Below are 25,798 nucleotides of genomic sequence, written 5' to 3'. Positions count from 1 at the left end.
TATTTACATGTACATAAAAATGATCATTAGAATTTTAAACATTATTACCTTTTTTTTAATTAGTATATCAAACATGTTTGGTGGTAAATCTTGAATAATATAGTGGTGATATGATGGTAATTATGAAGGCTGTAAACTAATCAAATTAAAATATAGTTTGAAAAAATGTAACTAAATTCCAGGTTTTCATTTTTTGCTATATTAGAATTTAAAAAAAAAAGATTTTATATTTTCATGTTTTATTCTGTGACTTTGTCTGTAAAAAAAAAAAAAAAAAAAAAAAAAAAAAAAGTTTTACTTATTTACTTCAGGCTCTATACAGACCTTCAGTCAATCTTTCTTTTTAAAGAAACATTAACCAGCTACTGGTTCCTGTCAACATTAATTGAACTGAATTTGATTTAATTTACTCTGATTTATTTGGACATGTAAAAATGTTTACAACAGTGTTGTTGAATGCTTACAGTGACATAAAAACAATCCAAAAGGCAAAAGGAAAACTGGAGCATATTAAAGTAAAACAATATGCTAAATGCACGAGATCCACATAGGTTTAAAAAAAAAGAAAAGAAAGGAAGAGTAAAAGAGGCACTACAGACGCTATCAGATTTGTAATCATGAATTTCAGTTCACTAATTGCTAAAAAAAATTTTTAATATTAGCAATAAAAGAAATACAAGTATACAAATTAAAATTTTAGTGACATCCTTGATTTTAACTGATGGCTTTGGATCATCCGTCATTTTAACTTTACCCCTTCTTTAAAAGTATGTGCCTGTATCATCCAACTAAAGTGTTGCTAAAGCAATACAGTTTAAATTTATTTTGTTATAAATTACAAAATGAGAATATTAAAGTCTTATTTACAAGTAATATACAGTGAAATCTCTTTCATATACTACTAAAAGCAACTTAAATAATGTACACAAACACTTCTAAATCACAGCATACAGAATCAATTTACAAAGTCTGTTACTTTTTCTGTCCCAAATTCTCAAATAATGACATGCTTTGAATAAATAGGGATCCAGAAAGAAAACCTCTAAGGAAAACCACTTTGATTTGGTTCTGTGAGGTTAATTTTACTCTTAACTTTTGTTGCTGCTGCCTTGAAGTCAATCTGGTAAGCAAACAGTATGCTAAATAATCCACACAGTACTGGTTGCAACTGCCAGAAAATGTGTATGTTGTTCAGTAAAGGTATTGAAATAAAAAAAAACAAAAGAAAAGAAAACAAAAAAACATTTTTATAGGTTTTTTGTAAATTAATACATTTTACAACCAGGATCCAGCATGTAACGAAAATATTTGAGTCTTTGAAAACTTTGACATCCTGAGAGCTCTCCGCCACCTCAGAGTTTGGTGTGTGAGGTGAAGCTTGCGGCCAGGTCGTAATCTTCGTGCGGCTGATAGTGAGCGTACCAGCTGTGCCAGTCTGCTGCCGCAGAGCCGCAGTAGCTCTGCTCGGACGGATTGTGCTGCTGGGTGTGGGCCTCCTCCTGTGGAGGGTGACGGGGCAGGTGCATGGGCACATGTGCAGAGCCGAGCCTGTGCAGGATGTCTGGGTTAAACTGGTAGGTGAGTTTGCGGCGTACTTTGATGATCTCCCCAGTACGGCTGTAGTTTCTCAGAGCTCTTGCCATTTTCTGATAGGTCATAGTCTTGCGGTTGCCCTTACGCTGGCCCCAGCACTCAGCCAGCTTCTCCTTGTTTTTGGAGATGAAGTGGAAGGTGCCGCTGCCGCTGTCCGTCCACTGGATTGAGTCGCCCATGTTGGGGTCATTCAGAGCCTCGTGCAGGTATTCATAAAGTCTGAGCTTCTTCCGACCTGAGGAGACGGACAACACCGTCGTTTCAGTTTTGATTGCACAAAAAAGTGTAACAACAACTAATTTTCAGGTGTTTTTAAAACACTGATCACCTTTGCCATTCCTTTGTGGTGGTAAGATGGAGTAAAAATGTGGGGATTCATTTTGCACTGAGTGACTCAACGCAACATCGGGTATGACCTGAGGCCAAGACTGCTGCTGTAAAAAACACATTTCATATAAATATCCAGATTTCTATAATCTCTGTTCTCAAACTTATCAATGCTTTACACTTACAGCCATGTCATTCCAGTCATAAACAGGAGTTGGGACTTCAGACTGGTGTGTGACGAGGCAACAGGAGATCTGACACTGCAGTGATTGGTGGTGACTTCCCAGATTCTCGTAATATGAATAATCTGAAAAGACAATTTCAACTTTAGTACATCAAAAATCATGTAAAACTTTAAGAATAAAGACTCAAATTGTGTTTTTTACCTCAGCACAAAGAACCCCTCCCCAAATAAAAACAATTCAATCAATCTAACAGATCCGTAAAGTTCACCTGAATCGTAGTATGAATTGTTCGAATGCTGCTGAATCACATCGATTGCATCCTGAAAGTGCTGATTGATGTCACTGTCCAAAGATGTCTGAAATACAAATCCGCCTCATTTTATACAAACTAATATAAAGAGGTAAAATAATAATAAAGCATGAAATGCATTTAATATTTATTTAAAAATCGAAACATTTGTAATTAGCATTTATTCTAACTCACCAATTTGTATGTGTTTCCCTCACTTGAGGCCATTTCTGTCCCTACCGGTGAGCGCTGCTACACTAGTGCAGGTGCACACTTTGGACAGGTATATATATGTAGGAGACCTCCAATACCCGTTTGCCGTTCAGCCACATAATAGAAAGAGAGGCCGGTCAATTTAAATGTTTTAATGTACCGCACTTCTTCTTTTTTGGAAGCGCAGACCAGATAGACTTCTAAGCATCACTTTCTCTCTCTCTCTCTCTAATCACGCAGATTACAATCTACCAAGAACAAAAACCTCTTTTATTGCGTGCTCCAACCAGGGATAACACCAATTCTCAGCCTTACCTAAGAATTTGCATACTGGGCGAGATGTCACTAACATATCTATAATCTGGGCTGTCCAGTTATTCGCTTTTTGGAAGAATGAAATATGAGTCAGTGGAGCTGCAGGAAATTTTCCATTGTGGCTTTCGTCTTCTGCAGATAAATAAATTAGAATCTTCCTAAAAAGTTAGAAGATATTACAATAAATTCACAGAACACTAAAAGAACCAAAAAGTGGATTTTAACTTATCTTCCACTGTAACTTTTACATCCACTGTAGCGTCATTTTTCGATCATTTATTTAGCCAATTCAAAGTTTACTAATGCAACTTTAATCTGAAATTCTATCGCTACGCCGCACAAAAAGTGCAATCCTAGAATTTCTGATGCATTAAACAAAAAAAAATTAAGTTAAAATCAGAAAGAAAAGCACTAAAAACAGTCATTATTTTTTCTGTACAATAAACATGATCATTAAAGAGAAACAGCTGGCACGGTTTACAGTTATGTACTTATTAATAGAAGAAAACAAGCTTCATATTCAGGTGTACAAGGACTCTGTGTGGAGTTGAAGCCAAATAAAAAAGCCACAAGCATATAAATTTTCAATCGAGCAGAATGCTTTTAATGCAGCTTCAGATAAACGGGATTATAAAGGTTAATGGTTAATAATGCGATCACTGTCGAAGTAAGCCTGAGTCTTTTTCTTTCTTCTTTTTTCCGCACCACAGAGCTAACCCCCCTGTTCAAATAAACATTGGCTTTTTGAGAAGTTCTTTTTCACAGGCGTGGAGTTTTAAATATCAACTGACTAGTTCCTGAAGTTCCCCTTTCAGCTCAGTTAAAGTTTGCAGGCAGTCAGACCTGAGTGCACAGCTGGAAACGTCATGGAAACAAAGATGTGGACCTGCAGAGATTATAACTTATGTTAGGGTTATGTTAGCTTCACTCAGATGATGTGATTTGCATTTTAATTCTAAGATGTTTTTACTCTTTAACACAGTTTTCCCCCAATAAAAAAACACTACCTTATTACAGTTAAGTGTGTGTGTGTGTGTGTGTGTGTGTGTGTGTGTGTGTGTGTGTGTGTGTGTGTGAGAGAGAGAGAGAGAACAAGCATGCAAATGTCAGTGTGAGTGCGTGGTACATGTGTGTTTCCTGCCTGTGCAGCAGGCTGATAAAAACAAAGAACCACAAACCTTGTCCCCGCTCCCACTTTGTCTTTCCCTGTTTCCATTCAGGGTGAAACTCCATAAATTAAAGACCACAACCTGTCGGGGTGCAGCCAAGGCCTGACAGCTGTGTGCTGGTTGTGGCACTGTGTGGGACTGTGTGGGATGAGGAGCTTGCTCCATTAAGTTGCTCGTCTGGCTTTTTCATTAGTGGTATAGCCTGTATTATTATATCAACACTGGTATTTGGTCTTTCTTTATCACTAAAGAGGTCAGTTACTGCACTCACTAACAACAGGGAAGTAGCATGGGCTGCTTTTTGAAACCATGGTGGCTATTGTGTTACTCTCATTTTACCCTAGTCTGATTCGTCCACTATTTCCGTGATTGCCCTCTCCAGGGTTGCTAATAACTGCAGTAGTAGATGGTCTGGACTAAAATTGCTGAACACATCCCCCAGAGAACAATGTGGAACACTTTTGTTGGTCTCTTGATGTTTTTTTAAATCGTCTGATCATAAGATCAAAACTGTCTATTGTTATGCTTAAATACATGCAAATGATGCTGGCATGTTATCATGCTGAACCATAAACAGTTTAAACAATAGCTGTACCTACAGCACTGTGCGAATCTCTTCAGCTAACTCTCATTTCTCTGCATATTTTTTCCAAGGAGTCAGACTTTCTTTTAAGGTTTTTACACCTAACTGAAAAAACCTTAGCAAAGAACCAATTTTAAAATGTATCTTTAGGCACTTTGTTACCAGCAGTTTGCTGTGAATCTGCGAGGAATTCTAGATGCAACACAGGTTGACAGGCTTAAAATATTTTCTGTGTGTCAATAAGGTGATTCTCAAAGAGCCATTAGCTAAACACTTGCCATATCTCATCATCATGTATCCTTAAAAAATGTGAAAAAACAAAACTTGTGTCCGCGCTGTAACATTTGTTTTTGCATTTGAAGAAAAGCGCTGACACGGGGCCTGAGAGATGGATCTGACCTTTCAGCTGATCCATCTACAAAATAAGGTCTGTAAAACAAGGTGGAAGCTCTGTCATGGTTTGGGAATGCAACATAATCTGGAAAGCCTCTGTTTAGCAACAGCTTCATATTTCAAAATGACAATGATCCCAAATACGCTGCCATTGCAGTAAAGTCTCATTCACGGATTGGCCTCCTCAGAGTCCAGATCCCAATATTATTAATGCAGTGTGGGATCATCCTGACAGAGAATAGAACAAAAGGCAGCCAACATCCAAAGAAGAGCTTTGAATATCCTTCAAGAAGCCTGGAGAACAGTTCCTGAAGGCTACTTAAAGAAATCAGAAGAAAGCTCACTAAGAGAGTTCAAGCTGTGTTGAACTCTGTTAGGCAAAGGCGGTCACACCTTGTGTTAATTTTCCAGCTGGTTAGAATTGTAAAAATTCTGTTATTCCACATATGACTGCACACTTCATTAACTTCCTAAAACCCAAACTCTTCCACGGCATGCATTTTTAATTTCTCTTTGATATTTGGGCTGATTGGGACCCAATGAACGTAAAAACAAAGAATTACCAGATTTTTTTCTTTTTACCTGATTTTTTGTTTCTAAGAAAAATGAGAGCCACATATTCGTTTAAAATTTCGATAGACCAGTAGCAGTGTAATGTACTCATAAGTGGATATCAGGCCCTTGTAGAGCAAAATGGAGTATTTTGGTCTAAATAACCCAAAATGTGATGTCTACAAATGTGGACGCCAGGTCCTAGGAGGTTAAATCACTGCAGAGTACTGCAAACGCCAGTGTTAGAAGTAAGTTCTCCAGACTGTCCATTAAGCCAAAACACAGCACCTTCTCTATATAGTCATCTGCCAGGTATCATCATTATCATCATTATTATTATCAATATTTCTTAGTCTATATTCTGCCTGTAGTCTTTTACATTGTTTTCTTGCGTTCTTTATCAACTAGTCAGTTATATCCATATATAGCATTTGTTCTTGTTTTATACTTGTGCATATATGCTGTTATGCTTTGTTCCATACATTTGTATATTTAGATTGTTATTCATGAGAATTGTGAGATACTAATATGGTGCTAATGACACAATAATACTTAAATAATTGTTCTTCTTTTACTCGTTACAGATTAATCTGTGTGCATTTTTAATGTTCCCTTTATATTGTGAATTCTTCTAGCTTCAGTAATCCTGAAAATTTGCAACAATTTAAATATTTATTCCACTACTCTCTGTTCTTTCTCAAATAGCTAAAAGCGCTCCACCACAATCTTTTCTGTTCTGTTCTACAGAACAAAATCACTCCACAGTGACAGTGTAAGCAACAGCTTACCTGTGTAAATGAAAGAAAGAAAAAATATTTATTATATACTAAACTGAACAAAGTGTTTCAGTTTTATGATGCAAACCTTTTTCTTAATGTGATACCAGTTTTGTAGATATTTTGCTCCCATTTTAGGATGTTCAGAAATCTTCTATCAGATCAAAATGTTTTATCATGTATTTATCGTTGTGCAATTGTAGTTAACGGTGGATGTTATTGTTGTGTTGCCTGTGTTTTTGGATGGAAGAGTGTGAAAGACATACAAAGGCAGGGAGAGGGAGATGGAGGTTCGATTGTGAAGGTGTTGCAGTATGTTTTTAGGCAGAGCAGAGCTAGGCTGCAGCGGTATCTCTCCAAACAAAGAAGCACTTTCCTTCCCCTTCTCAATTCAATAGCTGCGTGCACGTCTGCACCAGTGTGGGAACGGCAGGTTAACCACAACACAGTCAGTACCATTGTTCTTCTTTATTTACTGGCACTCCATGAAAATCAAGAAGTGGTAAAGCCAGGCATGCATAATTATACTATTAGACTGAAAGCTGCTGTGACCGCAGAGTTGTAATTATTATCTATGCACTGCGATCATGTTTGTATAATGGGTGACACATTAGCAGAGAGACAAAGCTCATTCTGAGACTTTTAGTGTTTTAGTGTTAAAGTTTAAACAGGGTTCATGTTTTTTTTTCTTTTTGTTTGTTTTTTGACAGGCACCTTTACCTTTTCGCTCATTATGGTTTAGATAAAACTCTTTAAGACTTAATATCATGTGGATTCTACATGGGTAAGCACAAAACATCACACTTCTATACTGACAGTCTGTCCTTTGAATTAATGTGGAATAAAATGTCATAAATAAACGTAAATATCTACTCCTCAAATGAAGCTGGTATTTGTGTCGTGGCTTATTTTCTAAAGGTCTGCATCGGTGCGAACAGGCCAGCAGATGGCAGAATAGAGCAGTAAATTAAATACATAAGGAGAACTGGAAAACTTCTAACTCTCTTTTTGTTTGTTGATCCAGCACTCAAGAGGTTTAATGTTTTAAACGTGATAGATATGCTCTTTGAGGGTCAAAAGATCAAAACTGGGATAAAATTATAAATATTATATTTTATTGCTGTACATACATACACTCAACAAAAATATAAACGCAACACCTTTGTTACTGCTCCCATTCCCCATGGGATGGACGTAGAGACCTAAAATTCATTCCAGATACACAATATAACCATCCCTCCCAAACAGTGGTCACAAATCAGTCCAAATGTGTGGTAGTGGGCACATCTGCTATATTGAGATAATCCATCCCACCTCACAGGTGTGCCACATCAGGATGCTGATCTGACATCATGAGTAGTGCACAGGTGTACCTCAGACTGCCCACAACAAAAGGCCACCCTGGAATGTGCAGTTTTGTCTCACAGCAAGATGCCACAAGCAATGAGGGAGCGTGCAATTGGCATGCTGACAGCAGGAATGTCAACCAGATCTGTCGCCCGTGCATTGAATGTTCATTTCTCAACCATAAGCCGTCTCCACAGGCGTTTCAGAGAATATGGCAGCACATCCAACCGGCCTCACAACCGCAGACCTCGTGTAACCACACCAGCCCAGGACCTCCACATCCAGCAGGTTCACCTCCAAGATCGTCTGAGACCAGCCACCCAGACAGCTGCTGGAACAATTGGTTTGCACAACCAAACAATTTCTGCACAAACTGTCAGAAACCGCCTCAGGGACGCTCAACTGCATGCCCGTCGTCCTCATCGGGGTCTTGACCTGACTCCAGCTCGTCGCCGTAACAGACTTGTGTGGGCAAATGCTCACATTCGATGGCGTCTGGCACGTTGGAGAGGTGTGCGCTTCACGGATGAATCATGGTTCACATTGTTCAGGGCAGATGGCAGCTGAGAATGTCCCAGTTCTTGCATGGCCAGCATACTCACCGGACATGTCACCCATTGAGCATGTTCGGGTGGTGTGGGTGTGATCATAACCTGCCTTCAATATAGACATATGCCTGGACAGAGCGATACATGGCGTGCAGGAACATGCAGAAACATAAGTAAAAGGGCTTTGACTGCAGGCTTTATAGATGTTGTGCAGAAAAACTTTTATGGCAAAAACGTTTGTGAGATGCTGATGCAGTTTTTGGGCTTTCAGTCCAATCGCTGCTGCCCTGTACTCTGAAACTTTCCATTTAGTGTGTAATGTTTATGATAATGTGCTTTTCAGTGTTGCTAAAACAATGACAGTACTATTTACAGAGGAAGTGGCATTTTGTCTAATATGGTGAAGTAATGACACACACGCACAAAGAAACCCTTCAAGTATGGGGAAGTTTAAAATTGCACTTAAAGTGATTTGTGTATTTCAGGTTACATTTTATTGGATACATTTCCTCAGAGATCAAACAGAAAAACAAAGGCCACAAGCTCTGCTGTGAGCTGAGGTAGCACAAAACGAATTAAAAAACATCAGATCAGTGTGTCTAATTAGCAAACAGCGTTAGAGAGTAAAATCCATTAATTGGATAGTGATGTGGTGGAATATTTAGTTTGGAATAGATTTAAAAACAAGAGAAAAAATGTGCTGAAAGGTGGTTTGGGGGATTCAGAGAGAGGTTTTCTACTTTCTGCAGTACATCACTGCACTATATGCCACCACTCCCACAACTGCTACTAATGCAGCGCCTCCATAAAGCAGCTCGGTGGAGCTCAGAGGTTTGGTCTTGGGAGCAGTTGGCCGTGGCTGCAGCTTCTCTGCAGGCTCCTTAACTGAATGTTTATCCACGTCTGTGAGGGGGATCTGTGAAAACTGTTGTTGCCCGACACTTGCTGCTGGAGGCTCCGGTGCAATTGGTGCTAGAATAGAAGGAGGGTGGAGGCCCTGAATGGAATACAGCTCCTCTACTTCAGATGTTGTGGTTGAAGGGACTGGGGTGGATGTTGTGGAGGGGGGGTCGAGCTTAACAATAGGCAGAGGAGGCAAGGCCATCGGGGGAACCACGTGCCTGAACTCTCCTGGCTCACGCTCCATATAAGGCTCCTCTGCTGACACCAGGAGCTCCTGAGTTTCTGGGGCCTGGAGGTCCTGCTCCTCTTCCCTGAGTGCCACCAGCTCCCTCTCCCCACCCAACACACTTAACATACTTGTTTGCATCTCCTCATCTTCTTCCTCCTCTTCCTCTGCTCGCTTCCCTTTCTTCTCTGCCTCCTCAAGCATCTCAGCCTCGTCCCGCTCCAGGTGGACCATGTCAGAGTTGGAGGAGTGGTTCTCCTCCCCTGTCAGAAGTGTCCCGTCACTGCTGTCGAGGCTCTTGGTGTCCTCGGGGTCTACATCGCCCATTGTGGACCAGGACTCTGCCAGCAGGCTCTCACTCTGCCAGCGTGCAGGAGTTTCTGCCTGAGTCAGCAGTGCAGCAGAAGCAGGGATGAGGGTCTCTCTGCCTCCTCCATCCCCCCTGGTGGGCTCGAGTGGGGCCTTTCCCTCCAGAATGAAGGCTGGCTGCAGAAGGGACAGAGAAGATCGCAGGTGGGACAAAGATTCAGGTAGACTCACCAAAATATCACACCAGGGTCAAAATTTTGTATAAACATGGAAAGAGGGATATTCTATATCTTTTATATTATTTATGGTATAACTTTGGGCTCCAAAGTACCAACTGAGAATCATTTAAACATAAAAGCCTGAGTATTGATGGTGACCATGTTCAACCCATTACACCCGCAGCGTACCCATCTTCTGATGGGTGCTTCCAGCAGGCTTAGATACCATGTTACAAGGTTCAAATGATCTCAAGCAGGTTTCTTGATGATTCAATCATAAGATCTCAATCCAATCGAGCACTGTTGGGAATGCGGTGGAACAGGAGATCCACATCATGGAGGTGTAGCCAACAAATCTGCAGCAACTGTGTGATGCTATCATGTTAATATGGAGCAGAATTGGTGAGGAGTGTTTACAGCACTTAGCTTGATCCGCACCACAAAGAATTAAGTTAGCTCTGAAAACAGGCTCCCACAAGGTGTACCTGATAAAGTGGATGGTGAGTATATGACGCATTGAAAATAAAACAGGACTTAAAATAAGTGCATTGAAATCCCATGTTAATCACTGATAGGGTCTCTTCTTCAGAAGTGTATTTACCTTCAAGTACATTTTGCTTAGGAAACCTTTGTGTTTTAATAAAACCGTAAATCCAGCACAACCCTTGTGTCTACAATATTTGTCTTAAGTGGTGGTAATTCCTACGTTTATTCAGCTTTACTTGTTCTGAATATGCCAAAAGTCATACTCAAGATCAAGACAGTAGTTTTTTCTTTTTGAGTTGTAAACAAGTCATGAAGGTGCTAATGTTAGACATAACTTTATTTTCTTTACTTCAAAGGACAAAAATACCTCCGCTTCCAGGCCTGTGATGCAAAATGTTACCAAGAGGACTGTGCTGATTACATATTACCTCAGTTATTTTCAGATTAGCACCTCGTGTCTCAGCTTAAATCACAAAATTTGTGCTCACTGTTCTGGATGCCTTTATTTAGAATTTAGAATCACAATTCTTCCACTGTGTGCACCCTTAAAAGTCTGTGTGGTGGTGGTAGTACGATAAAGGACACCTACAGAGAGACTACAGTGCATGCTGCTACAGGCCAGAAAAGCACACACTGCTCCAAGTGGGTCCCACTTTTTGGAAAACACAGCCTCATGTCTTCACAAAGACATGTAGTTACTGATACTCTGCAGCACAGCCACAGAATCCCCTCATGGCTGCTACTGTTACAGATTTTACATGTCTGTGCTCTCATTGACATGAGTGAGGGTTGTGATTGGAAAAAGTTGCTCACTAGCTTGTCGTTATTGCAGCAGTCTGTGGCTATCTATAGCCTCGACCTGCATATCTTACTATGTTTAGACACTGTATACATCTCCATCTGTCACCCGAGAGTGGCAGCTCTTTTAGTGATTTCACATGGCATGAGAATAGGGCGAGAGTAGTGACACGAAATGGAAACGATTATGTCGCAGTCTACCTCTAAATTTAAAGGAAATGTTAATATATAATCATATGAAATCAGAATTTTGGAGAAAATATACATTTTTGATAATGGTTAGCACTGTTGTGTACGCATGCATTCAGCCCGAATGTGCCACATAGACTGAAGGTGACCCCCCTGTTCCCAGCTCAGCTTCGCCTGCACAGATTTGTCACCCTCATGCCAGTCCCAGAATAGATATTTTTAGCACGTCTGTGTGATGTTGTATCACATTTACAACATGTGGCCTGTCTGCGTGTCTCGCTGATTTCAGAACATACCTCTTAATGAGCCTCTAACAGTCGCTCTACACCTTGAATTTGTTATATTAGTTCTTAACACAGTATTACATGTTGCGGATCGCTGTAGAGAAAAACAAATAAAGGTAATTAGCGATGCAGAAGTTAAAATTTGATTCAGTTTTAGTAGAAAAGCTGAGGAATTTCCTTCAGTTGATATCTTTACAAAGGAGGCCTATCAAATCTCATGTTTATTATACCGTAATATGACTTCAATAAGGAAATTGTGTAGTGGTTCAGCTGAGTGTTGTTGTCTCATTGTGTTTCTCAGCCATTAGCTGGTAAAACATATCTCCCACAGTACAAGAAATAAAATTATAAGATAAGATAAGTATCAATCCTGAGGGAAATTCTTACAGTCAATAACAATAGAACCAAGAGCAGAAACACGAACAGTGTGGAGTCACAGAGAGTAAAAACAACAACAAAAAAAACCCCTCAACTGCTAAAAAACAAGGTGCTGAAAAGAATAACATTATGAAAAATAAACATAAATACAAATATGATCATTAGTAATAAGGTTAACACAACTTGCAAATGCAAATAGTATTATTGTAGTAATAATCCTCCTATCTGGTAAAGAACATGTGTTTTATTTAAAGATTGCTTCACTGTTGCTGCTTTAAACGCACATACCTGCAGTTCAAAAACAAGACAGTTTCTTTTGTGTTGCCTCACAGAGGAAAGGCCTTTCCTGTCTGTTATGCAACAGCTTGTAACTTTTTTGTGCAATAAAACCTCTGACTGGGTAAAAACAATAGGAGCCTTTTAGGCAATGGACAAACTTTTTCATTTTAGAGGAGTACCCTCACTGCTGATGTATTTCTTGAGGCATTTATTAGGTTTTGGGGACTAAAATCCTTTATGTTGGGCTGGATTGTCTTTTTTGTTCTTGTGGACAGTCTGCTTTGTAGTAATAAACACCATAAAATGAATAAAATTGTAAGTTCATATATTACACACATTAGTTTTTATCATAACAAAAGCTACAGTGAGCTTTAAAAACATTAGAAGCCAACCAGTTTATTGTTAAAGTGTATTGGTATTGATATTGATATACCTTTATTAGTCCCACAAGGGGAAATTTCATAGCAAATATCTATTTGACTTGGCTCTCCTCTGGAAACAACACCTCTTCTTCGTTAGATGGGGTCAGAAGGAAGGTTGTGAAGGGCTCGTCGGAATGGCCTTTGTTCCTTCTTTTGGTCCAACTTGATAATCATTCAAGCTGGTGCCAGTGGCAAAGCTCACCATTCTTTTTTTATTAACCTTGCTGAGGCTGCCTAAACCAACAAAACACTGCAAAAGTTAGAGTCAGAACTAAAGAACAAAAAAGAATAATAAAAAGTTCAAAGAGTGAGCTTTCAACCCTTCAACTCCACCCCTTCCTTAGAGAGCAAACGCCATCCAGACGTCCTAGTTGCCATATTTCCTCACACAGACACTGTGGCTCTGCGGGCCTGTGCAGCCTTAAAGTTGACCACACAAAAATGTTAAGCCCTGCATGCACACAAACAGACAGCAAAGCTCATTTGTGTCCTTACTTGCTGCTGTGTGCTCCACCTTTCCTTACTGTCCTACTTGAGTAATTGGATTCCCATTGATCCTATCCTAGCTCTAACAGACTTGTGATAAAGCAAATGCTCAGGGAGATTTAAAGCACTCTTTCTGTACAATGCACAATGGGGGCAGAGTGATATTGCATATTCACAAAAGGTCAGCTTTCAATGTCAAAGTTGAAGAGTGAGCTGATAAGACACACCTCCTGTCCATTTCGCTGTCTTGTATTTGTCCTTCCTGCAATCATCCTTCTAACGCTCACAGCATTAAAAGACGCACTCGGCCCCCAAAATCAAATCACAGTCTTAATTCAGAGCACAGTACTCCTTCACGTTTGATCCTGTAGAGGAGTCCAAGATTTATTTTCTGCAAGTTTAAAAAAACAAGAGAGAGAGAGAGAGAGAGAGAAAGATCCAAGCATACCTGTGTCCTCTCGATGAGCTGCTAGATGAGAGATCAAAGTGTGATGTGCATTCAGACACAAATTCACAAATCAACAGATAGGCAGACATGCATGCTGGAGCTGGCACAGGAGTAACAAGGTAGGCAAGCTGTGCAAAAGTCTCTCTCTCCCCCTCCCTCCTTGTCTAGCTCTCTCTCTTTTTTCTCTCTCTCTCTGAGCCACCCTACTTCCCAAATCCATCACATAAGAGCTGGCTGGAGAGGAGTCAGCAGTGACTTCACTGTGAAGCAGGATAAATGTTGTAAGTCCTCTGACTCTGAATTAATCAAGGTGTGAATCTTCGTGTTTGCGGTCGCTAAAGGTTGGCAGATGTTAGCGTGAGTAGCATTCGCTTAGGTCAACAGTCTGTGGACTTTTTATGTTCACTGTCCAAACAGCAGATTATCAGTCAGCTCACAGTGTGCACAGCAGGAGCACAGAATGGAAAATGCACGTCAGATGGGGAGAAGAGCCATTTTTAAACCAGAACTTTCCAACTTCTAGTTCCCCCTGCTGGCAAGACACTTCATAAAAGAAGGAGCAACTCCACCAACATGTTTTATTTATTTATCTGCCTTGCACTTATTCTTTTTAACTGTATATATGCCACTCTGCACTCTCAACTACCCCGTGGGGATAAATACAGTTATCTAAATCTAAAAACTATAGCTTTACATTTTAAAACGGAACTCAAGCTCTGTATTTATAATTATCTTGTTTCATCCTCTCATTTCTTCTGCTTTCTCTCTGCTGTTAAACATTTATACAAAGAAAGCAAAATACCACAATAAAGTCTTAATTTTATTCTACAGAGGTATGTTTGAGTTGGTTTGGAAATAGGATGTTAAAGTTGGAACTGCCAGGCAAGAAGAAAAGAGAATGCAGTGAAAGAGGAAACAAAGCGGGTTAGTATGGCACAGGAGAATGCCAACAAAGAAGACCACAATTAAAACCTGAGATGGTTTTCCAACAGTCTTGAAGGAGTTCCCAGAGATGCTGAGCACTTGGTAGCCTTCCCTCTGAGGTCCATCTCACCCCAAACCATCTCAATTGGATTTAAGTCAGTTGACTGAGGAGACCAGGTCATCTGGTGCAGCACTCCATCACTCTCCTTCTTGGTCCAATAGCCCTTATGTCACAGAGTAGGAATTTGTATTTGCCTTTTATAATTGGTTTTATTCTGATTTTAGTGTTTATTTATGAGTGTAGTTTTTATTTGCATGATTTATTCTGTTTGTATTCCATGTTTTTATATGACATTGTTTTAATCCACTGTGGACTGGCTAGGCAAATTGGCTGATAGCGATCACTTGCTGAGGCATGGGTGTGTCCCGAGGTGGCCTATCAGCTGTTTAAAGGACCTATTAAAAGTGAGCTGGCTGACCACTAATGGAGAGAGGCCCCACATATGAAGAGGAATGCATGAAGGCGAGTGTGGAAAAGAGGGACCAGCTGCCTGATCGTAGCGTGCGACGGCTCATTTGGAGATGGACCGGTTCCGACAGCAGGGCAGAGGTACACCTCTGCCTGCATTTGTGAATAGTGTCTCCACTGCTGTTCACCAGGTGCAGTCGTGTTGGGAGAGGGTCGCCATGGCCATTAGCCAGGTCAGCTTCCGGGACGATGGTTCTGGCCAGTAAATGTTTACTTAAAGGGCGAATCCGCAAGGGGAGCCGCGGTGGCATCGAGCGACAGTGTGTGAGCTGGGCTGGTATGTGACAAGCTAAGTGGAGGGACGAGACGGGGATAGGAGGCTTCTCCTTGTCTGCCTGGGACAAGGCTGGCATGGTCCCCGCTTTGGAAGAGGAATTTTTGTCCTGCTCATGAACACATAAGGAACATTCATCCTGGGTTGTGGGTCAGTTGCATCGTGGGACTGGGTGGGATTTTAGATGCATGAAGAAAATTGTTGTCATATTAGGCAATTAGGCAGTTTCGTTGTAGCACTTGATGGTCTTTGGGACTGCACTTGGGGACAGATTCAGAGTTTTAGCAATTTTCCAAACTGACTGACCTTCAGTTCTTAAAGTAACAATGGACTGTCATTTCTCTTCCTTTTTTTTTTTTTTTTAAAGCTTAGAGTTCATATTATAGCAAGAATCAAATTTCAAATAATGCTGCCAGCTGTGTACCAACCTGACTTCTGTCCCAACCCCATTAAAAAGGTCAAGAAATTCCACAAATCAACCCTGACAAGGCACACCTGTGAAGTAAAAACTGTGACTACATCATGAATTCATTCAATTCATTCAATTCATTGAGAAAAGGCCAAGGGTTTGCAGCACTGGCAACAAAGCAAATGGTGGCTACTTAGAGGATTCTCAAATATAAAACATATTTAGAGTTACTTATCAATTTTTTTTCTTTGCTACATTGTTCCATATATCTTGTTTTATATATTTGATGTCTTTGGTATGTGTCTACAGTTTAGAAAGTAGTAAAAATAAAGAAATGAGAAGGTTTGTCCAAACGTTTGACTGGTAGTGTATATTCGAAAACATAACTCCTATTTTGGAATATTGAAGATGCCATAGTGTGATATAGATACGAATAAAGCTAATATAAAGAATATATCATTATATGATTTGTGTTTTCTTACTTCCCCCAGGGAATATAAAGGTATTTACTTTCCTCATTTCAGCATAGACAAATACAGTTATAGTAATATTCAGTAATATTGTAGAAATAAACAACTCTAAATAACCTTTTCATATAATTTAAAACAGCTGTAGTAGCAGGCTAATAAAATAAAAAACAAAAACAACCAGAATACAGATAAGAACTTTATCCTGAGAAAATCCTAAGGGAAACTACTATTAACACAGTAAATGTAGTAAAACAACTACAAACAATATTATTATGAAATACATAAACATTATTATATGAATAAAATATAACAAATATAACATTTTAATTGTTACATCAACTCAACCTTAAACCTTTTTTTAAACTGTAGCAATAAAGATTTTTGTTAAGAGATAATGTACAGAAATAAATATATTTATATTTTCTAACTTAAAAACTGATAAGTTATAGTTACGTTTATACTTCACTGTGTCCGTGACACGTTGAAAACTGAGTAAACAGCCACTTTTTTCTTTATTCACTCGTCTCGCTCCTTCCTCGCACTTGACGACCTCTTCCGCCGGAAGTAAACATCACGTGACTCTGAAAATCAGCTGATCCTCCGTAGACATCTTTACGAGTCACGACTGCGGCGATTAATTCAAACCGTCTTCTCTGTTGTTCTCGGGTACATAAATGCCGCTTTAAAGCTTAAATGTTGGGATTAATTTCATTTTCTGAGTAATCGCGGTCTCTGTTTCCATTTAGCGGTTTTTATTATTCGTGATTTTTTAATTCTTACTTTCTCCGGCAGGCCCAGGCGGATCTTTGACAACTGCAGCCATGGCGCTGAGCGATGCCGACGTACAGAAGCAGGTAATGAACCGTTTTCACCTATATAAAGACACCATTTTAACGCTTGTTTTCGCTCGTTAACGAAGCGACTCGTTAGCCTGTTACAAACCTGAGAAATGCTTTCAGCCGCTGTAGGATTTACAGGAAGTCGGTGTGTCAAAGGAGAATGACATTGAGAGAGCTGCATAAGGGTTAGCACTGAATTAAACACAAACGGCACCTAGAGGACAATATTTGTTCTTTAAAGGGGTGCTTTTTTTTTTTTTTACATAAAATTGACACTTGGACCCAAATAAGCCGCTATTTCTGCAGCTGAGACTTAAGGATGTGATACTGAGGGTCATGCATCTCTGCATGATCACATGATGAACACATGCCAAGAAGGAGGAACTTGGAGTGAGTGAGCCACCGTGTTCTCACTGGAAATCTCCTCAAATATGGAAAATAAGTCTAATAAAAAGTTCCCACTGTACACTGCCATGACCAGGGATTTCTATATCAGTTGGCTGTTTGACACACATTAATAATATATTTAATTTTCAACAAATCTTAATATTAGCTACTTTTGCTGTTATTTAAATAGTTTTGAAACAGCAATTAAAGTGGCAATAAAGGGTTATGGGTTAATAAGTTTTTATATGTTATACTTTTATTTGGTGTCAGAAAATATGATAACACATTCTCAAAGGCCAATGTTTTCCCGTGTATCATGGGGTACCAAGTCATGAAGCAAAAGTGATAATTATGTGGCTCAGCGGTCATCATAGTACCATTTTGGATCTTATGGCAGGGAAACTCCCCAGTTCTTAATCCCATCGAGGATTGATTCCTAAAAGGCAGGAGGACGAGCGGAACTTTGAGCTCTGATAAGTCAAGAATGGCTCATTGTCAATCAGAGGAGGGTCAACACTGTAAATACTGACACCGTCCAATATGAAATGCTCATGAGTGTCCCTCGCTATATCTTAGAAATGTGTAAAACCATAAGTATAAAAGTTTAAGCACTAGATTGTATGAAACACAGAATTTGTGTGAAGCCATTGTGGAATTTCTAGTAGTGGGCCATCAGAGGGCGACTCTCCTGGCTGCCAAAACCCCCCAAAAAGATTCATGGTTGTATAGAAATCTGTGGGGAAACAGCTCCTATGTGACCTCAGTGGACACTTTCCTGATGACTTCGTGGGCTCAATTCCTAGTTTCGGGTTACATCGAATAATACATGAAGTTCATTATCTGAATTAATAGAGTTGCTGAACAGTGAGCCCGTGGTTTAAAATTATAGTTTTAATTTCCTCAGTGAGATCCATCCCTCGCTCATCACCTGTTTCTTTGCACAGTTGGTAAAATGACGATGTGCAACAAAATTCACAAACATTTTCACTGAAGCGATGGAAACCGCCCTGGCTTAATCTCATCTTTACCACCCCAGTAAAGATTTTAAGATGCCCTCTCTACCCTTAATGATGAATTTTTGATACCTCAGTACATATCTGTAAGGATGTGATTGGAAAACCATTAGAATAGTTTCTGGGTTTATCTAAGAGTAGCTGCATCACTAACTGCTGATGTACACCCAGTCATTTTGTTTGTAAGCAGGCCTGAAATAAGACAGAAACCGCTCAGGTCAGGAAAGGGAAACAAGAGGTATCCCTAATAGGATTCAAAGGAGGAAAGATATAAGAAATCGCTGACATTTTGCTTCATGTACACTGAAAAATAACAAAACTCACTGATATCCTGAAGTATTTGTTAGACGTTTTTTTTTTTTTTTTTTTTTTTTTTTTTTTTTTTTTGAAGGTGTCTTTTTCCTATCTCAAACCAGAGATGACACACCTCACACAGTAAAATGTACTAATCTTCATGGGATATCTTGATGTTTACCAGACTAATGCTTTGCTGTCGTTTTACCAAAAGTTTAATGATGAGTTTCATTTCCAGTGTATTGCATTAGAAAGGAAAGTCACAAGTTGCATTAGGTGCAAATCTTTTTTTTAATGTGAAATAAGCTAAGTATATTTGTCATGAGGGTCTTTGAAGGCTCTGAAAATATCTTCAGATCAACAAAGATCAGATCTAATGTTGTTTAAAGATTAACGTGTATTAGATTTTCCAAAAATCGGATTTGGAGCGAAGTGAAAATAAAAATCAAAGAAGCTGTTTCTATGGGATCTAAATTTTATGGGTTTTTTTATACAACACATGCTTGTTTTTAGTTATATTTTGTTCCCATCCACAGATTAAGCACATGATGGCCTTCATCGAGCAGGAGGCAAATGAGAAGGCGGAGGAAATTGATGCAAAGGTATGAAAACACATCACCACACAGTGCTGTGCACAGATATCAGGCTGGATAGATTTTATGTCTTTATTCGTGAGTCAAAGCTGAGGAAAGACAGGGAATTGGACTATGTGGACAGACATTAAAGGTCACCTGTAACTTTGTCTTCATGTAATTAATGAACTTAATGTTTAGAAGCATCAGGCCTCCTGGCCCCCATCAGACTGTGTGTCATTACATAGATTTATTTAATTGTTTTGTCTTAAGAGGAGAACAAAAAAGCAACAAACCAGCTAATATATGCAATCAATTATTTTTTAAAATTGCAACGTCCATCAGCGGACAGTGCACGTAGTGAAGGAGGACATGTAGAGGGTTGATGTGACAGAGGGTGGTGGAGAAGGGGGCGGATGATGGGAGAAGTCCAAAGTAGAAGAATATCCATCCATGTTCTGCTGCTTTCCAGATGCTCTCCTCAGCCACACTGTCTTCCAGCCCCCATTACTTGTGGTGTTGGTGTTGCCCCCCCCCCCCCCCCCCCCCCAAAAACCTATCTGTAAGGGAGAACTGAGAGACCCATTGGAGGAAGCTCATTCCACAGTTTGTAACTACAAACTTCTATTTTCAGTCGCTACCAGAGCTCGTGACCATACAAGTCACCTGCATCATGTAGCTGAGGGTAGAAACGTGAACAGAAGGGGAAATCGGCATTGTCACAACAGTCATCTTTACTGTGACATTCTTCCAACTCCTCCAACGACCCAGAGTGGGTTCTCCAACTTTTTCCGGATGAGAGCTATGGCCCCAGGCTAGGAGGTTCCTGCTGTAAACCACTTCAGGGCAAGCTGGAGGTCACCTCAGGGGTGATCAGTGCAGCCCTTGTAGACTCCAACACCAGTCAATCACCATTAGGTGGTGCTGATGCTGCATGCTTGCATTACAAGATGATATGGATTGCTCTCATTGTGTCACATATGATGGTCCACAAGTTCCAGAAGCCTCAGGCACTATTTTACAGCAAGGAAAGCTGATTATGAGAAGAGTTGTGTGTGTGTGTACATATAGTAACCTTCGTTGTTTAGTGAGGTTCCCAAAATATTTTCATGTTTCTCTTACATTATTAGAGAAAAATATTCTTTTTAAATGTCATTCTTTATGTGAAAAAGATTTCTGTTTGCCATGAATTCCTCTGAGCTACCTGTGTCTCTTCCTGCAGGCAGAAGAAGAGTTCAACATTGAGAAGGGCCGCCTGGTCCAGACCCAGAGGCTGAAGATAATGGAGTACTATGAGAAGAAAGAGAAGCAGATTGAGCAACAGAAGAAAATGTGAGTCGTGGCGAGACATCACAGGACACATCGTGCCCATCCCTTCTTTCCTTCCTCCTTTCAATCTGGCCTTTTTAAGAACAAAGAAACGGCTGTAATGTGACAGAGTTTCTGTAATTTTATTTAGCCACTTCACCCAACAGTACCTCCTCTGTGACCTGCCTCGAACAGTGCCAGGGTTAAGAAAAGAGCAAACACAGTCTCACTTTGGGATATAAGCAGGACCAATGTGTGTGTTATTTGTCTGCTTAACAGTCAGATGTCTAACCTGATGAACCAGGCTCGACTGAAGGTGCTGAAGGCCCGTGATGATATGATCTCGGTAAGTCTCTGTCATCAGTTTATATACATACGAAAGATGGGCTGGTTAAATATCACAGCTGAGAGTGCAAACAGAAGAGATCAGGTGTGTTTTTTGTACCCTCAGGAAATGCTGAATGAAGCTCGCCAGCGGCTCGCTAACATTGCAAAAGACCCGGCCAGGTATTCAACTCTTATGGATGGACTGATCTTACAGGTTGGTTTATACTCCGAGGCCTGCCCGCTAACATCCCTCTGACCAATGAAATTTACTCTGTAAAACAAGTTCCATCTGTACTAAAAGATTTCAGCTATTTTAGAGCAGCAGGATCCTCATTTGTGTCCCCAGAATGTGAGAGGGGGGCTGTGACCCTGCCATAATAACATCACTGCACTGTAAACACAAGGATACACACACTCTCAGCATAAAGTCCAAATATGTTTTACCTCTGGCGTGAAAAATAAAACTTTTAATGACATATTAAGTTGATTTCACCGAGTTTTCAGCTTTTTTTTTTTTGTTGTTATTGTTGTTGTTGTTGTTGTTGTTGTTTTCGTTTGCTTAAATTCAATAATATCAGCAGTTATTAAATAAAAACGGGCCTAACACAGCTACTTAGTTACTGTATATCTCGTAGTTGCATCAGTTATTTTTGGACAGATTGCCTGCCACTGCAATGCATGTGGATCCTTTTAATTATTGTCCTTGTGACTTCAAATTTATGTAATGAGTCACTTCAGCTAATTTATCATAAAATAAATAGATAAATAAAAGACAATGATTTAGCATCTCCTCCTTCTGATTCCAGCAGTGCAGAAAGCTGGGATGATACCTGAAGAGGTGATCTTGTAGAGAAGACCAGCCAGACTTTATGATCATATTAATCTTGTCTGGCCAATCAGATAAGCTAATTATATTCTGTTTAGTAAATATGCGGTGGTATTTCACTAATACAATGGATGTGGATGCAATTAGGTTGTGTTCCTCTGGATAATCCCCTAAGAACACCGTCTCCAGTTTAATTTGTTCTGTAAAAACAGCCCAAACTTCTATAACCCCCCTGGAAATGCCCCTGCTCTTGTTAAATCCCATCTTTTAATTGTGAGGTACCACAAGACACAGGACTATTTATAAAGCATTCAGGTAGCCTCTAGGTATTAATAAACCAGTGTGGAAGCGCCTTAAATATACTTTCTGGAGGGCTTACATTGTGCTGATCCTAAACTTTATTGTATGATATAGAAAGGTTTTCATGATATAAAAATATTTGTCATTCTATGCAGATATTTAAAAACTAAAATAACATAATAACCGTCTCTCATCAGGGGTTTTACCAGCTGCTGGAGCCCAAAGTCACCATTCGCTGTCGTAAACAGGACATACCGCTGGTGCAGGTGAGTAAAACAGAAGGTGTCTCTTTACCCTTTTTACCCTGCAGTGCAGTATCACCTGCCCTGCTGTGGGCAGTGTGGGGAAAACCCAGTTTCAAAGTTATCATGTTTAATGATACGTGTTCAGTTACTGAAGGGAAATTTTGTGCTGATCCAGTTGTTTGTATCAGATGAAATCTCATCCCAAACTTCCTTGTACCCTTCAGGCATCCATCCAGAAGAACATTTCCATATATAAAGCAGCCGTGAAGAACAACATTGAGGTCCGCATTGACCAGGATAACTTCCTCTCCCCTGACGTGTAAGCAGAATCACATTTGAACGACAAACCAGTGATCACTAAGGGGAAGTTCTCTTGAAAACTTAGCCACCTCTTAATTTGAGATCAAAATGTCAAACTTTTTCTGCATGCAGGTCTGGAGGTATTGAGATCTATAATGGAGACGGGAAGATCAAGGTGTCCAACACTCTGGAGAGCAGACTGGACCTCATGGCTCAGCAGGTAGGAAATGCATATCTTATCATTTTATCTTTCTTGTTTCACACATTGTAAATGCACTAGTTTACTCTAACTGCACATTATTCTGTTTATATATAACACACTTGCATTTTAAATCATCGTCACACTGGTGGCATGGTGTTAAATTCTTAAAATGTACGCAACAGAGAAAAAGTAAAACAGTATTCTTAACATGCATTTGAAAAAATGACTTTGTTTTAATACCAAACTTCATTTTTCAGTGCAATATTTTTTCTGTTTTAAACTTTAAAAAGATACACAATGCTTATGTTCGACGAAATTTGAGGCTTTTAATAAATAAACATTACCTACTTTGAGACATGTCACTATATTTACCAATATAAAGAGTATGAAGATAGTTACCATCTCGCTGTAGGCTAGTTTTTCATTTTGAAGTTAATATCAGTGTGTTTAAAAGAGGTGAGCAATATTTTTTTTTTTCTAAAAATTCAGTAAAACTACACTGTAGTCACAGAAAATGGTCTTGCACTTCATCCAGTAACATACTTCTTTTTACTCTGTTTTTATTTAGTGACTTTATGCTATTAACTGTAAATAAAACAGGAAAACAAGTTTTGTAGTGTTTCTTTTTCATTAGTATTGCACATTTACAGAGGTGGCAGAGAGCAGAGTTATGACAGATGGAATATTAAGTCAGTACAGTAGTGGGTGTTCAAGAATATTCCATATATTCTAACTTCGATTTTAGTAATTTGCTGAATCAGCTTGTTAGGTGACAGAAAAGTTGAGGATTGTGCAAAAGTCTTGAGCCACCCATTTTTCTTTATGTTTTGCTTTTAAGGAGCCACAGTTCTCCAGGCTTTCTGAAGTTCTGTCAAAGCTTTGCTTTGGACATTGGAAGCTTTTTCACTCATTTTCAGTGCTGCACCTGACAACGTTTTGTTTTTTTGTTAAGCCACTTAACAAGAATCTGTGAATCACACATAAGAAGGACACCTAACCCAAGGGAAGAACCAGTGTTGTCTGCATATAACAGATAAACTATATAGTCCCAAATAACAGTCTCAAGGTGCTTAATATTAAGAAAGAGAAACTGAGAAAAGGTTGAGTTATGCCAAATTACTCAAGAGCTGGACTGAAAATCCAGTGGCAACAGGTCTTATGGAGGTGAAGCCACATTTAAAATTTTTGGTTTAAATTGTATCGTATATGTCCGGAGGAGGTCGGGAGAGAAGTACAACAGAGTGTCTACAGCCGTCTGTAAAGCACAATGAAGGTTCTGTCAGTGGTGTTGGAGTTCTATTTAAAATTGATGCAATTATGAATGCAGAAAAGTAGAATCAGATTTTGATCCACCATCCAGTACCATCTGAAAGCATCTGACCGGCAACAGCTTCATTTTTCTACATGACAATGATCATAAACACACAGCAAAAACAAACCTGGATAGAGAAGCACACAGTGGAACATTTTCAGTCATGGATCAGACTCCAGAGTCCAGACCTCAACGTTATTAAAGCAGTGTGGGATCATCTTAACAGCCAACATCCAGAAAAGAGCTTTAAGTGTCCTTCAAGAGGCCTGAAGAACTGTTCCTGAAGACTTCTTTAAAGAGAGTTGAGGCTGTGAAGAAGAATAAAGCTTGTCACACTAAATACTGACTTTCAAGTTTGTTGTACAAACTCAGTTTTTACCTTATTTACTGTATTTCCACCTTTTTTTTTTTTTTTCCTTTTTTTTTTTTCATTTTTCTGGATCAATATAAAGAAATTAGGAGGGGCTCAAGATTTTTGCACAGTACTGTAGTTAGTTCTAGCTGTACTTTCTCAAATGTACGAGGAGTAAATTGAACGTCTTCTCATTTTAGATGTTTGGTCATTCAATAAAAATGTAAATGTCTCCTCTCGGGGTTTCGGTTTTATAAAGAAAGTTACTCTGAGATGATGGTTGTTGGCTTATCCTGTCACTCTGTTTGCAGATGATGCCTGAAATCCGAGTGGCTCTCTTTGGTGCCAACCCAAACCGCAAGTTTATGGACTGAGAACCTCTGCTGTACGAGAGAGAGAGAAACACTCCTTTTAATTTTTTATTTTGTCATATAAAAGACGTCATTCCTTTGTCTGTGAAATTTCTGACGCAAAAAAGATGTTGTTGTGTGATGTATTGCTGTATTTTTTTTTCTGTGCATTAAGGGACATGATAGATGCTGCAACTCAACATTACAGATGTGTACAGCTGTAAGCACTGGTTTGCTCTGCTGCTCCCATTCATGGGCCTCAGTTTACACTGATCAGTCAGGGAAGACGGGATCGAGTGACTGGCTGGATGTTAAACAAGTTGTCCTCTAACTGGATTAGTTTCATGACAAACATAGCATCTGTGTCACGGTTTTCCCAGTTTCATTACCCTCTGCACCACATTTTTGGTTGCATGGAGCATTGTGTTGATAATAGGTGTCTGCTCCAGCCAATCGCACATATATATACATATATAGGCTCGCGCACACACACAAAAATGGAATCCATAGAAACAAAACTGAAGGTTGGATATGATCTTAGAGTTAATTTATTCCTGTTACATCAACTGTACCTTCTCCTCCTGTCATGAATTAAAGGAGTGGCTGATATCATTCCAGAGGGGTGCCCTGTATGTATATGAGGTTTCCAGATTAAATTATATGTATGTGTGTGGTGGTTGTTTGTTTTGATTTCTCATCTTTTTTCTTTTTGTTGTTTTTTGATTGTCTCAAATTCAAAATGTTTTATTGTGGGAATGTGTATAAAGTATAAAATCTGAACCATTAGTATTTCCTCTCTTCTTTTTGACTCGCACATTGTTCTCGCAGCTGAATGATCTCCAGTCTTTC

The 25,798-nt window shown here is 39.4% G+C and overlaps 3 protein-coding genes across 8 annotated transcripts; 1 reads left to right on the top strand and 2 right to left on the bottom strand.

Annotated features, from left to right (window-relative positions):
- Window positions 1-277: 277 nt before the first annotated feature.
- Window positions 278-4,935, bottom strand: LOC147310234 (transcription factor Spi-C-like). Of its 2 annotated transcripts, none has more exons than XM_086268950.1 (5): window positions 2,590-4,935; window positions 2,374-2,461; window positions 2,106-2,227; window positions 1,922-2,027; window positions 278-1,828 (listed from the first exon to the last, which is right to left on the bottom strand). In XM_086268950.1, exons 1-5 carry the CDS (start codon window positions 2,620-2,622, stop codon window positions 1,353-1,355), a joined length of 825 nt encoding a protein of 274 aa, XP_086125076.1. In that variant the 5' UTR covers window positions 2,623-4,935; the 3' UTR covers window positions 278-1,352. The 2 variants fall into 2 exon arrangements, with proteins under 2 accessions (XP_086125076.1, XP_086125077.1); XM_086268951.1 differs by having other exon boundaries at window positions 1,922-2,024.
- A 3,788-nt stretch (window positions 4,936-8,723) lies between these two features.
- LOC147310233 (uncharacterized) lies at window positions 8,724-14,228 on the bottom strand. Of its 5 annotated transcripts, none has more exons than XM_086269493.1 (3): window positions 13,717-14,228; window positions 13,496-13,633; window positions 8,724-9,905 (listed from the first exon to the last, which is right to left on the bottom strand). In XM_086269493.1, the coding sequence occupies exons 2-3, from the start codon at window positions 13,538-13,540 to the stop codon at window positions 9,027-9,029; spliced, it is 924 nt and encodes a 307-aa protein (XP_086125619.1). In that variant the 5' UTR covers window positions 13,541-13,633; window positions 13,717-14,228; the 3' UTR covers window positions 8,724-9,026. The 5 variants fall into 5 exon arrangements, with proteins under 5 accessions (XP_086125619.1, XP_086125622.1, XP_086125624.1 ...); XM_086269496.1 differs by lacking the exon at window positions 13,496-13,633 and adding an exon at window positions 11,716-11,797 and having other exon boundaries at window positions 13,717-14,215; XM_086269498.1 differs by lacking the exon at window positions 13,717-14,228 and adding an exon at window positions 11,716-11,797 and having other exon boundaries at window positions 13,496-13,606.
- A 2,606-nt stretch (window positions 14,229-16,834) lies between these two features.
- On the top strand, window positions 16,835-25,729 carry atp6v1e1b (ATPase H+ transporting V1 subunit E1b). Its single transcript, XM_086268677.1, has 10 exons — window positions 16,835-16,988; window positions 17,115-17,176; window positions 19,392-19,457; window positions 20,650-20,759; window positions 21,015-21,081; window positions 21,187-21,276; window positions 22,386-22,454; window positions 22,658-22,752; window positions 22,866-22,953; window positions 24,911-25,729. The coding sequence occupies exons 2-10, from the start codon at window positions 17,144-17,146 to the stop codon at window positions 24,971-24,973; spliced, it is 681 nt and encodes a 226-aa protein (XP_086124803.1). The 5' UTR covers window positions 16,835-16,988; window positions 17,115-17,143; the 3' UTR covers window positions 24,974-25,729.
- Window positions 25,730-25,798: the final 69 nt, after the last annotated feature.

The sequence above is a fragment of the Aulonocara sp. 'chitande type north' Nkhata Bay genome, linkage group LG17 (genome assembly GCF_057382095.1).
Source record: "Aulonocara sp. 'chitande type north' Nkhata Bay isolate Kocher_YH1m ecotype deep benthic linkage group LG17, A_spYH_male_GT1.1, whole genome shotgun sequence".
NCBI lineage: Eukaryota > Metazoa > Chordata > Actinopteri > Cichliformes > Cichlidae > Aulonocara > Aulonocara sp. 'chitande type north' Nkhata Bay.
The sequence above is the reverse complement of the archived record's forward strand: the minus strand, read 5'-3'. Positions and strand labels throughout refer to the sequence as shown.